The 13,524-nt window shown below is 36.5% G+C and overlaps 1 protein-coding gene across 2 annotated transcripts; it reads right to left on the bottom strand.

Annotated features, from left to right (window-relative positions):
* Positions 1-1,737: 1,737 nt before the first annotated feature.
* On the bottom strand, positions 1,738-13,300 carry SMNDC1 (survival motor neuron domain containing 1). 2 transcript variants are annotated; one of them, XM_027529281.1, is made up of 7 exons: positions 13,083-13,298; positions 11,837-11,956; positions 8,965-9,154; positions 6,703-6,845; positions 5,923-6,084; positions 3,699-3,852; positions 1,738-3,250 (listed from the first exon to the last, which is right to left on the bottom strand). In XM_027529281.1, the coding sequence occupies exons 3-7, from the start codon at positions 8,965-8,967 to the stop codon at positions 3,113-3,115; spliced, it is 600 nt and encodes a 199-aa protein (XP_027385082.1). In that variant the 5' UTR covers positions 8,968-9,154; positions 11,837-11,956; positions 13,083-13,298; the 3' UTR covers positions 1,738-3,112. The 2 variants fall into 2 exon arrangements, with proteins under 2 accessions (XP_027385082.1, XP_027385081.1); XM_027529280.1 differs by lacking the exon at positions 8,965-9,154 and having other exon boundaries at positions 13,083-13,300.
* Between the last annotated feature and the right edge of the window lie 224 nt (positions 13,301-13,524).

Raw genomic sequence — 13,524 nt, 5'->3', positions numbered from 1 at the left:
TCCTTATTCACCTGACCTCTGGCCAACCAGATACCACTTTGAGAATCCTGATGATTTTTTTTGCAGGGAATACACTCCCATGACCAGCAGGAGGCAGAAAATACTTTCCAAGAACTCGTTAAATGCCAAGGCTTGGATTTTTATGCTAAGAATAAACTTATTTCTCGTTGGCAAAAATGTGTTCATTGTAATCGTTCCTATTTTGATTAATAAAGATGTGTTTGACCCAAGGAAATGGCAACCTACTCCAGTATCCTTGCCTGGAAAATCCCATGGACGGAGGAGCCTGGTAGGCTATGGTCTAGAGGGGTCGCAAAGAGTCGGACACAACTGAGCTAGTTCACTTTCACCCTAGTTACGACTTAAAATTCAAGGTCCAAAACTGCAATTGCATTTGCACCAACTTTATACATAATCTGAAAGGTAAGTGAAGACCCTCACAGAAATCCAACACCTTCATCTGTGTTCGTTTTTTTTTATACTTACTCTGGCTAGGCCAAAACAAATTCACAGAAAGTCAATAATGGTTTCCAAACCTCTTGAGATGTTTCTTAAGAGTACATTTATATAGATATGCTTAAAAAAAAAAAAAAGATCATAGTATAAGGGGATTCAGTAACTTTGGTTTTGTTTAAACTATGGTATTACCTGTTATTTTACCTGCTATGCTCTTCCTCTCCACTGCAGTAAAAATTCAGTTTAACTTGCAACTCAAAAATCCTAGATATAAAGAATGTTTACATTTACTACTGAACTTGTAAATTATCATTTATACTACTTGGTGGTTTCACAGTATAATACAAATACTTAATACAATCCAGTGCATGTTTATTGAACTCTTAAGTATTTTAACAAATACAAAACCTTATTGGTTTTAATAGATTTTCTTCCTTCTTTTGTATTTCAGTTAATACCAAGTTGAAGCAAAAATTCAAATCAAAGCTTTAAAAATACTTGGCTTAATTTGTAAGTGGTATTTTTCACCTTATATAATCACAATCTACAGACATCACACAACTTAAAAACTATGAATTTCCTTTGTCACTTAAGTTTTCCCTTGCTATTTTAAAGGCAGACACAGCATTAAAACTGCACTGCAATGGAAAGCCACACACATATGCACACCCTTCACTGTGAAAAAAACAAGCATTTTTAAAAATGAGTTGTTACATTAAACGGATGTATTTCATTTTGGTTTGCAGAAAATTGCCACAACTAAAATTTAAAATTGTTTTTTTGGGGGGCAGGTTTTAACACTATCCTTCCCTTGAAACAGTCAATAACAAAGTCAAATGTAAAGTCAAATGTTAAGTTCTGAGAAGACAAATGCAACCATAGCCACAAGGGGGCCATTAAGTATGGTTCAGTCCATCAGTTTCAAAGGTTCAAGTCCCCTTTCTTGACAAGCAGGGAAACTCTGCATTAAATTTTATAACAACACTTCATAAGACCAAGCATCATATTTGATTTTAGAAAACTGAGAGGTTAACCACCTGCATTTGTAAAATACTATTGGTATCATGCTTCTCACTAAGCATTTCTCAACTTATGAGACAGGTCTCCCCAGGATTCCTAATTTTTAAGTTTAGTCCAGAGATACTATCATCATCCTGCAAATAGGATTTCTCAAAGGGTCACATCTAGATCTCTGACACAAGAGCTCTTGTTTTCCTGCCATATGCCTATTTGTAAAAGGAAGGCCCACAGGGCCAAAGGTGGCACAGGTCTACCAAAAAATTAAAATTTACGAAATAAAAAATTTTATTTTCTCCTTCTACCAAAAATTTACAAACATCTCTATGAAACACAGCCCTTAAAATAAAAAGAAAACTAGTTTGTCCTTTAGGATCCAATTTCTTATGTCCAATATAAGGAGTACATAAAGATTTACCAAAACCTTTATTACTTACTCAATATTCTTTTCTGTGGAAATGATGTATGCTTAATCACTGTATCAATGCTGGCAGCTAAGACTTTACCTATCGGTTAACACACCCTGGAGATTTTAAAAACACTTTATTTAATAAAAGTTAAACATACAAAAACTGAAATTAACACACATCTTAAAAATCATCTTCTTCCACTAATAGGAGGACCCTTTCCTATGCATATATTTGGCTTAAACTCAACTCAGGATAATTGTGAAGTTCACTTACCAACAAATGCTGACTGATCTAGTTAACAAAAATTATAAACTCAGCTACATGAACATAATATACAGGGAAATTATGGTCAGATTAATGCACAAGAAATACAGTAAATTTTTAATGATGAAATATTCAGTACTCTTGTTCATTAATTTAGCCTTGGTTTTTTACAAAAATAGTATCTACATTGTATACAGGGCTATACATCAGCTTTTTGTTTTCTCATATAAACATTACACATCCAAAAAATGTCACCACTACTGTAAGTGAAAACACAGGAGGAAAGCAAACGTACAAAAAAAAAAAAAAAAGAACATTAGAAAAGGTAGCTGGTCCTAAACATGGTTTCTTACATAAAACTAAAATTCAATGAAAAGAATAAAGAGCTGGATCAATTTTAGAGATGGCCTAATAGGCTTAGGAAGCAAGTTATTGAGAAAAACCTCAGAAAAGAAAACTTTGCCATTTACCAATTAACCTAGTTTTAGGTTAATTGGACAATAGCTAAATTTAAGCTGAAGATAAGAAAAACAATGAAGAGAAATTCTTTTTAGAACATTGGTATTTTGTCTTGATGTTCCAGGGAATTGCTAGAGTATGTGGCAAGTTCAAAGCATCTGAAAATTCCCAGTTAGAACTTTACAAAAAGTATTTACCATCCATTAAGTGGGTACCTGATACTAGGAAGATGAATAATTCATTTAAGTGCTGTATTTATGCAGCATTTATCTAGAAAAGTTGCTTTATCCAATAAACTTTGAGGAAACTGGTAGTAGTAATGAAAAAAAAGTTTAAATGAGTAGCAGTTATTAATTGCAATTTCAAGTTTCATTCTATTGAAGTCAAACAATGACAACAATGGTATTTTCTTTACTCATCTAACAAATAATTTACCTTTAGAAAAATATAAGGATAAAAAGGTAAATGTAAAGCCCTGCAGAGATGAAATCCAACAGTTTTTCTGATTATTGAGGCATCAAATGCCTAACATTGTATTTAGAGGTATCTTGATACTGTGTCATAGGTTTATCAGCAATTCCACAAGTTCCTACTCCAACTTTGCCAGTTACACTCTCGGGTGAAGCAAAAATACTCCTCTTTACCTAGAGAGAGGAAAAAAAAAGAATTCTTTATTGGTTTTGGAAAAAACTAAAATTTCAAAATACGCCTTTAAGGAAAAGTACATCAAGAAAACTTGAGTGATCAAAAAATCCTCCAGTGATACCCAACATAAGTAAGGTTCAATACACTCTAAGTGGTATGTAAGATAGCACACAGGTTTTCAAATTTTAGTTTATAAAAGAAAATAACCTAGATCTTTTATAATTCCTAATATAAATTCATTCACAGTGCTTCCACTGCAGAGACAGTGCCTAATGGGGATATTTTATATTCAGTAAGTCAAAAAGAAGATTAAAGAGGATTCTGAATTCAAGATCCAGTTGTATTTTTTTAAATCTCATCGAACGTCCTTCTTCATTTTAAAGTTATTTTAACAACAGCCATGCTCTGCAAATTTATAAAGTATGTGTGATGAAAGGATTTACTAACCTGGCCCTTTTTGTTTTTAGAATAGGCTCTGTTGTTGAACTGTTGCCATTTTACCTTCTGGTCCTCTCTTTCTTGTTCAAGTTCTTTTATTCTCTGTGCTTTTTTCAAAGCTTTCTTCTTTTTATATTCACGCTGCTGTGCAATCATTTCTTTTCTGTGTGGACAGAACAGGTAAATGTCAATTCAAAATGACCTCAACTAAAAGATGACTTCAGTGCAACCACTCTCCCGCCAAAGAAACCCCAAAATCGAATAAGTTTACACACTTTTCCCTCCATAAATAAAAGCACTAACGTCAATGCCAATCACTCAGGACTAGTAATAAATAAATGTTATTTGGAATATACAGTATCCGTGGAAGCTTTTAAACACAACTGTAGTAATCTATTACCCATTTAAATCCAATATTTCAACTGACTTTTAATTTGTCATTTACATAGCTTTTACAAGTTTTGTTTCAAGAAAAAGATGAGTTTCAACATGTAAAGCTAACTAAATCTTTATCAAATTTTAAATGGGCAGTTAGCAAGTATGATATGCTGCATTTGGAAAATGCAAAGATTCATTGCAGACAAAACTATTTCATCTAGATTGGAAGAGCTCAGCAGCACAAAGGGAAATCATAGCTAGCAATTCTTAAAACAAAAACAACTAGGGTTTTCCAATCAGAGCCTAAAAGTTCTCTCAGTAATTCCTGCTAAGTTAACACTTATCACCAAAGGAATGAATACAGAGGTATTCAAAATGAGGTAATATGATTCAGACTTCTCTGTATCATATAATCACTTCCATGAAGTATGGTTTTTACACAATGTCAAAGACTAAAAACAGAAATCTCATGTTGTTCTACAATCTACTTTTCTTATTGGGATGCTTAAATCAAATGTTGTTAATAGATGATATATTTTCCCATATTCAAATATATTTATGTAGCAAATTAAGTTCTGAAAACAAGTAGACAAATCAAAAGACGGCAAACTTCTGCATAAATGCAGAAGTTAACTGGAAACTGTTAATTCCATCTCATAAAGAACTCTCAAACCATACACAGCTCCATCCTTACTGCTACTCCCTTGGTTCAGGTCACCATCATCTTATACCTGGATGATAGCAGTAGCTGCCTTCTCTCTGCTGCCAGTAATCACTCAAAAGTTCAAATATGAACATATCAAATCCTCTCCACTTGAAATACATTAGTGCTTTCTAGCTCTTTATGATCTGGCCTCTACCTTTCTAATCTCTTTCTCTTGTTAAGCTACCCACCCTCAAGCCCCAAGTTTTTAACGAAAGGATTTCTTTCTGTTACTTCTATGTTCCTCCCCATTTTTTGGTTTTAAATGTAAATCTTACTTCTTGTTTAACTTACTTGTTAAGTCATGTCTGATTCTTTGCAACCCCACGAACTACAGCCCGCCAGGCTCCTTTGTCCATGGAATTTCCCCAAGAATACTGGAGTGGGTGGCCATTTCCTTCTCCAGGGGATCTTCCTAACCCAGGGATCGAACCCACATCTCCTGCACTGGCAAGGGGGTCTTTATCACTGAGCCACCGGGAAAGCCTATGTGTCAAGAACTGTGCCATAAGTTTTACTCAAGCTATGAATGAATCCTTACAACCCCATAACAGAGATACTACTATCCCTGATTTATAGATGAGGAATCAGAAGGTAAGCAGCTTGCTCAAGATCATACCTTCTAGTTCATTAACTGGCCCACATCTGTCCTTTTCAAATCTCAGTTTACATGTCATTTCCTCTAAGAAATTTGCCCTCATGACAAAAATGCAGCTTGTTACCTTTTCTTTGTTCTCTAAAAGTATCTGTTGTGTTTCCTCCATTACTTCTACACTAAAGTTCTTCTTTCATTATGTGTCTATTCTTCAGATTGTAAACGCAGTTAAGACAAGGCCTGTTTTGGTCTTCTTTGCTGTGGTGGAACCCAGAACCTGGTTTATTGAGACATACTCTTAATTTTACTCTTAATCTTAAGATATCCTCTTAATAAATATGTATTAAATGCCTAAGCAGGAACCCCAAAATGTCTTCACTTTACCTAGGTATACGTATTAACAGACACTGTTAACCATACGCTGCTAACCTTCAAAACAATTGTAAACAGTATTATAACTTTCTTATCCTAATCTAGCCTGCACAGATTCTGCAGACAACCTCAAATACCCAAATGAGGAAGATTACATTTAAAATGCTAAAGTCAAAGTCACTTACTTTGACATGGGTTTGTTGCCACTGTCCTCCTTTGCCTTCCTTCCTTCTTCTACAGGCTTGAGGTTCAACAGTGGAGTCACTTCAGCATTGCCATAGCCAGCAAAAGTGATTGCAGCGGTGCCGTTTTCCTCATCTATCTCCTCAATCTCCGCTTCATAACACCTGTAAAGATATCATGGCTGTAAGCAGGTGAGTAAAGGTTTAATACTCAGCCTATAAGACTTATACTGCAGTGATTCAACTATTAAATGTGTCTAAAATGAAACTTAATACAATCAAATGTCCCTTTGGCAAAGATAATACAAAAAAGCAGCTAGAGTTAGCCACTGGCTTTTTAGGAAGGAAGTCCCAATCAAAATATTGCCCGGGAAGTCTCTGACAGATCTACTCAATGTGTTTTAGTCAATTTCTGTGAGAAAATATACTTCTTATATCAATCATTTCAATATATGTGCTTCACAGAAGTCTAAGAGAGCCAACCATTACTCAATGTTCAACCCAAGGGAAAAAGAACTTATAGACTGTATTAAAATAAAGAAAATCCATTCACTTTCCTCTATTTCATGTCTATTTCATCTAGCATCCAAGCCATTCTTCTGCCCTAAAACTTACTCTAAAGCTAAAAACTATAGTAATGGTAACCATCCAAGAATCAAATTGGTTGTGTAAGTCGTATCAGCCATATAAAGACTAAAATAGAGTAGGTCAAGCTGAATAAAAATCACCTTACCATTGTACTTTACTAGTTCATGTTATAGTTAGTTTTTTTTCTACACTTACTGTCCATCTTCACTCCAGATTGCCATACACTTGTCTCCTACTTTCCATGAATGAGTGGGCTGAGTAGAAGCAAAGTTGTCTGAACTTGCCAGAGTTTCAGAAGGCTGAGTTGACAGAAGGTCTTTGGTTAGTTCAATAACCTCCTAAAAAGGAAAAACAAAAACCATTATCTTTATAATTCACATTGTCACCTACTTTCAACAAGCAAGTTCTTTCAGTTTTTGGTAACAGCTCTCATACCATGTAGCACTCATTAACTACTCTACACATATTTATTTGCAGTTCATAATGATACTATGATGTAGATACTGTGATTATCCCAAGTAGAGACTAAGATAAAACATTTTATACAGTGGTGGTGGGACTTAAACCTAGCCAGTTGCCTTTCAATTTAATTAACCTCTAATACTAACAGAAACATAGTGAACTTGAATTTACACTGTACATTATTTTTATGCACCTATTTTAGCTAAAGAGATCTCTCTAAAGGTGAGAAATAGTCAACTCTAAGGCACTGAACTAGATTCAAGATCCTTTCTATCTCATTATCACTGTCACATATATTTAATTCCAATGAACTTTTTATAGGGCACTGCTCGGCAGTAGTATTAACTGACTAGCCAACAGGGATGCTCTCCCTACAAAAAAAATAAAATAAGCCCCCAAAAATTTGACGGAGCATTATTAGTAATAAAAATGTTCCTGCTCATATGTATTTCTACTAAAATACTATAGGCATGTATAAAAAAACAGTAGTTTTTCTATTCATTTATTGTAATACTTACCCTATCTGGGTAAGCAAATTACCAAGTCAGATTTTAAATATCCCAATACTATAATGTTAAATACATTAGCACAGCTTCAACTAAAAGGAAAAAGTAAAATAAATATAACACACAGGTAGGTAAAGCCTTTCTGTGTGACAAATACATTTTCTAACTTACACTTGCTGCTGCTGCTGCTGCTAAGTCGCTTCAGTCGTGTCCGACTCTGTGCGACCCCAGAGACAGCAGCCCACCAGGCTCCCCTGTCCCTGGGATTCTCCAGGCAAGAACACTGGAGTGGGTTGCCATTTCCTTCTCCAAAGCATGAAAGTGAAAAGTGAAAGTGAAGTCGATTAGTCGTATGCGACTCTTAGCGACCCCATGAACTGCAGCCTGCCAGGCTCCTCCATCCATGGGATTTTCCAAGCAAGAGTACTGGAGTGGGGTGCCATTGCCTTCTCCGCTTACACTTACTGACTTCATTCAAAGGTGTTTGGTAGAGTTGGTTAAAAAACTTAATAAAAACAAACTGATAGATTCTGCTACCAATCCACTATATTTTTACTCTGATGAAGACTCATCCTTTGCTGTTGCACACAAAGTATCTTAAACATCACACTGTATGTTTTGGGAGAAAAATGAGCAAAGTTACACTCTGTATTCAGTTTCTCCTGGCTCCCACTGAGGTTTAATAATAGCCAAGCAAGTGAAATATTACTTCTCTCCTTAAGATTTTAAATCTTCCCAACTAGTTCTTAAAAACTTATATTTGAGCCTTAAGGACAACAACAAAAAAAAGGATTATTAAAGCCCTTGGAGAAAGATCAGTTTTATGAATAAAAAAATTTTACGAATGAAAATACTAGAAGACTCAGATTTAAGTTAAAAATTCAGTAGATTAATATCTTTCATGAAATTTTATTAGGTGCCAAATAGCCATTCAAATACCTTTTAAGACAATCCTTTGCAAATAAGCAAGGGATGTCCAAATAAATAGATGATGTACTACACAAAGAAGGAGAGTAAATTATCCAGTCTTGTTTTTAATTAACCACTTTTAGCACTAGGAATGTAATCCAGTAAGTCTGACTCAAAAGCCTACGTAATTCCTATCATTAAATAATTCAATTTAACTAGGGATCATTGGCCTACTAATGCACAAACATGAAGTCTGTGTTTTTAGATCTCAATATTTAGAACTCTACTTCTCTTAGAATAAAACATCTTTCCACTATGTTTTCATAATAAAATACATTTTCACCAAAGAGAAGGGTCCTGAAAAGCTGTGGTTGTAATTTCCAGGGCCCTGCACTGAAAAGACATTTTAAAAAATCAAGAGCATTTATCCCTAGCTGTCTTTTCACTTTGCCATGTTGTACATACCCCTCCCAACAATTATGAAGACCCTTCTAAATGTCCTTTTTTATTCACATGTGCATATGGACCAAAGTATTATAAATATGATTTCATGTATGAGGGAGTTCTTAAAGGTACATACCATTAATTACTTTTCCTCCCCCAAGTCTGAGTTCTGAAACTGCTCCTTCATTGACAGATGGGCAGCAGTTACAGTTATCGGCAATTCCAGGAAGCATCAGATGTTGTGATCTACATATCAGCAGGTCAAAGGGGGTGCACTCAAGCACTCTGCTTACTGAAGGAAGGCGTTTCGGGGATGCAGAGAGCCACTGTAATATATGAGACAAGTGACTTGACCCCTGCCTCCTTTAGAACCAGTTTATTCAGCAAAACAGCCTAATAAATTGACTATTTTTGTGATTATCACAGACTGCCTGGGGAGCTAGTCAACTAGCTAGTCTGGATTTTACTAAACTCACTTCTTTAAAGTGAAAAAAGAAAACAAATTAGGATTTCAGAAGACTGATTTGCTGCCTATTGAGTAACTTGATATGAAAGACAGTGTGGTAAGAGATAAACATAGAAGCCTTACTGGCAAAATGAAAGTCACTGGAAAAAATGCAGAAAAAGGATTCTGCATAAATGAAACTGCAAACAAATTCTTAACCAGAATAAGGATATTCCATAAAAGGAACACAAAAAAATAAAGGAGACTACAAACTCAGTCATCAGTCTGAGAAGACTTTTCAGCAAATATAAAAGGTAGAATTAAATACCAATGGCACAAGGCATATCCCAGAAAGCAAGGAAGGAAAAGGATTTTTTAAAAAACAAAAACCTATGACAAAATAGAAGCTGTAGCTATAGTCAGTAGAGATAACAATTACTAGATGGAAGCAGATAGCAAAATATTTTTCAGAATTTTATCTAATATTAAACGATGTGTTCCATCTTTGAGTAGTTTTCAGTTCAAAAACAAAACTATATCTAGTAACCAAAATGACTGTTTTCCATGAGAGGAAAAGAATTTGAGGTCAAGATTGGTCGGGAAAAACATTCTCTGTTATTGCTAACTGAAGTGTTAGAACGTGCACTTCTAAATCTGTGCCATCTGATAAGGTAGCCACATATGGTTACTTAAATAAAATTAAAAATTCAGTGTTTCAGCCATCCTAGTCTTTTTCCAAGTATTCAATAGCCCCATGTACCTAGCAGCTATAATATTGCACAGCAGATATAGAACATTTCCATCACCACAGAAAGTTCTATTGGACAATGTTTTTCAAAATGGTTGTTTAAAAAAGAATATTTTACAGAACGACCTCCAGGTCATCATTAACTGAACCCTAAGTAAGCCATTTACCTGGTTACTACAATGCCTACAACAATGGTCTCCTTCCCTTTAGTACTTCCACTATAGATCATGTCCTAACACAATTCTGCCCAGACTCTGAAATGTATTCCAGAACTACTAAAATACCAAGACTCGTAACAGTGCTGTCTTCACTCCCAACTCCCCGCTCCACCAGTTCCACATACACCCCTCCCTCTTACTGCCAATTAAATACAAGAAGCGAAGTATACAACACGGGCACAATGTTTTACTTTCTTCAAAAGGAAAAAGGACTGCTTTTAAGTTGGTTTTTAATAAAATAGAGAGAGAGAGATGGGGGTAGGTCAGGCTCTCTAAGACAAGCAGAAAGTTGGCCTAAGATGGGAGAAACTGCTCCCAAAACATTTTTTCTTACTGACTAGCTCCCTGAAATCCACTGGCCTAACTTCTACATACTGAAGAGAAGCCTTGGTTTCTGTATTTTTTTTTTTTAAATAACATACTATTGCAACTTCATGCACATCTATCCTAAATCCAGAAATTGAACCTGAAAATATTCAACTCATTTAAATTATGCCCAGGTAAGCTTTTAGAATTGTGAATCTGGACCCCGTTTCAAGTAAGTTTTGTTTGTTTGCAGTTCTACTGTCCCTAAAATATTGATCATTTTAATTGGCAAGAGGATGATATAAACAGAGAGAAACGATACGTAGTATGAAGATGATTCGAGTTGTTTTAAATCAGTGAAGATAAGTCATCTAATCAAAACATCTTTTAAAACTCTCCAAAAAATCAGATTCAGAATTAGATGAAAGCCATGGATATTTACAAATATTGTATATGGTGTTTTATTAATCAACCTAGTGTTGTAAGAAATAACAGATATTTACTTCTATGGCTTTATGTTTGTCTTGAAACCCCAGGGCAAGTTTTAAAAAGCTGGTTTCATACTTACTGCTCTTCCAGGACAAAAGGAACACATTAAATTCAGATCGCCTTTTTACATAGATTCGGTTTAATTTCAAGTTGCTAACAAGTGTCAATAATTACATATAAGACCTAGCCTTAAGTTCAAACATTATGTAACATTTATGCAGAAAAAAAATATCTCTTTAGGTATTTTTATGTGTTTTCAACACAGGCACTAGAGCTAGCTTTGTTACACTTACACACACACACACAGGATCTCTGGCATGAGTGCTCTATTTCATTTTCAAAGAAATCTTGTGGCATTGAAAAGAATCTGATATAATCTGATTAAGTTATATTTTCCTCCTTTAATTTTAGTTACCCTTTGAAGTAAAATTCCTTTTCCAGGTCTTTAAAAACAGAAATGTTATCCACCGTCAAGTTATATGTACCTCTTTTTCTAGAGTGATAGTGACTTATAAAATTAACTCTTACTTTTAAAAATTATAAGAGCATATAAGGGTGACACAACAAAGAACAATGCTTCAATTAATTGTTTTGATGTACACAAACTGAGGAAGCAACCCGTCTCTTAGAAGCCATGTATACCTCTGTGGGTGCACACATGTACACACAAGGGGTGTGAAGGGGAGAAACACTCCCTCCAAAGATATTATGGATACCCGTAGATTCTAGGCAATAACCACTTATAAGCCACAGAAATACTCTTTTCAAGCAATGAAACTATTAAGTATTGCCCCATACTTACTTGTAAATCTTTCTTTAATTTTAGTAAATCTTCATTTTCTCCATTTCCAGACAGCGCAGCCTCAACTTGCTGGAGTTGAGCTTTGTAGCTTGCCAGCTGCTTTGCTAGATCCTCTGACATCTGGTGAAAATAAAGAGTAGAGTCATGAAAAGAGAACCAAAAAACCAAAACATAAAAATACATTTTTTTCCTGTTGGCCTGAATTAACCCTTACCGATTTTGTTCCCAACTCCTTATAACTCAACTGCGGCATAATATATTACTACTACCTTTACTTTCAGTTCAGAGAAAAGCTGTGCTCCAAACCACAAACTTCAAGTATTCTGAAGATTATAAACATGTAAGATATATTACATATAGAAACAGAAAACGAGATAAGAGGAAAGAGGAGAATAATTTCTAATTTTCTTTAAACTATTAACAGGGAAGAGACACTGCGTTAGGCTCAAGGAACAGGACTGTTATATCATCACCAAAAAATAAAATAGAAGGCACTAAACTGTTGAAAGAGTTGAGGCTTCCGATTTTTAAGGGCTAAAAAGTACTTCGAAAGCCAAATATAAATGGCTTTTGGATTAACTACACAAATAACTTTCTCCACAAGAGCTACAGTACGTGTGTTTAGAAACTTCTCCACAGTGCAAAAATCTTTTCAGTCACTTAAATACTGCCAATGCATTTTTCTGCAGTAAAAGAAACATCACAGATGCTCTCCAATCAGGCAATCTGAAGTACGGGCCTTTCACCAAATCCAGCTCGTACTTCTCCTGAAAATAAGACCGGAGAGAATTGTTTTTCGCTTTATTAGCAAACGTACAGGGTTTCCGAGACTCGTCTGTGTTACAAATCCCGGCCCGGAACCTGGAAGGACTTCAAAAGGGTTGGTGAAAGCCAGGCTGCTCCCCTTCAGTCACCCTATACCTCAAAGCCCGCCACAACTAGCTCGACCATTTCAGACCCCGAAATTCCAACAGCTTCCAAGGAAACCGAAAACAAGAACGGAGCCGAGGCCCCAGTAGCCGGAGCCCCACCCGCAAACAGGCTCCGCACAGAAGGGCCGAGGGCGTCCTTAAGATGCCTCCCGCGACCAGCCCAACCCCGTTCAGGGACTCTCAGGGCTCAACTCTGCGTGGAAGAGGAGGCCGGCGCCCGGGGGTCTCCACTGCGGCCTCGGCCTCTGGCCTCCGGTTCAACTCGTGAGAGGTCGAGGCCCAGCGAGGCCTCACTGTCTCCCTCATCGCGTTACCTTGTGTGGGGTTGGGAGAGTGGCGACGGGAAGGGGTAGTGGGCAAATGAGCCCAGCGGTGGCAGCAACAGCAACAGCAGCAGCAACAAAACAGTCCGCGTCGACAACTAGTTAACCCGGGATAAAAACTCAGGTCTCAACCGGGAGTGAACTAGGGAGGACTAAAGCCGGGACTGGAAGGAGGTATAGAAGAGGCGGGTGAAGTCTCGCGAGAGGTTAAAAATCCTCGCGAGATGTCTCTCTATTCACGTGATTCCTAGCGCCCTCTAGGCCTCCGGTCCTTAATCACGTCAGGGACGTGAAGTGGACCGCGGCGGAGAGGGGGAGGGGGAAGGGGAAAGGGAAAGGGCGGGGTTCTCATAGGTAGGAAATGACGTACTGGGATGCGCCAGGCGCCGGATGTAGGTTCGTCTTATCTTAGTTCCGGCTTGGAATGGGGAAT

The sequence above is a fragment of the Bos indicus x Bos taurus genome, chromosome 26, assembly GCF_003369695.1.
Source record: "Bos indicus x Bos taurus breed Angus x Brahman F1 hybrid chromosome 26, Bos_hybrid_MaternalHap_v2.0, whole genome shotgun sequence".
Taxonomy (NCBI): Eukaryota; Metazoa; Chordata; class Mammalia; order Artiodactyla; family Bovidae; genus Bos; species Bos indicus x Bos taurus.
The sequence above is the reverse complement of the archived record's forward strand: the minus strand, read 5'-3'. Positions and strand labels throughout refer to the sequence as shown.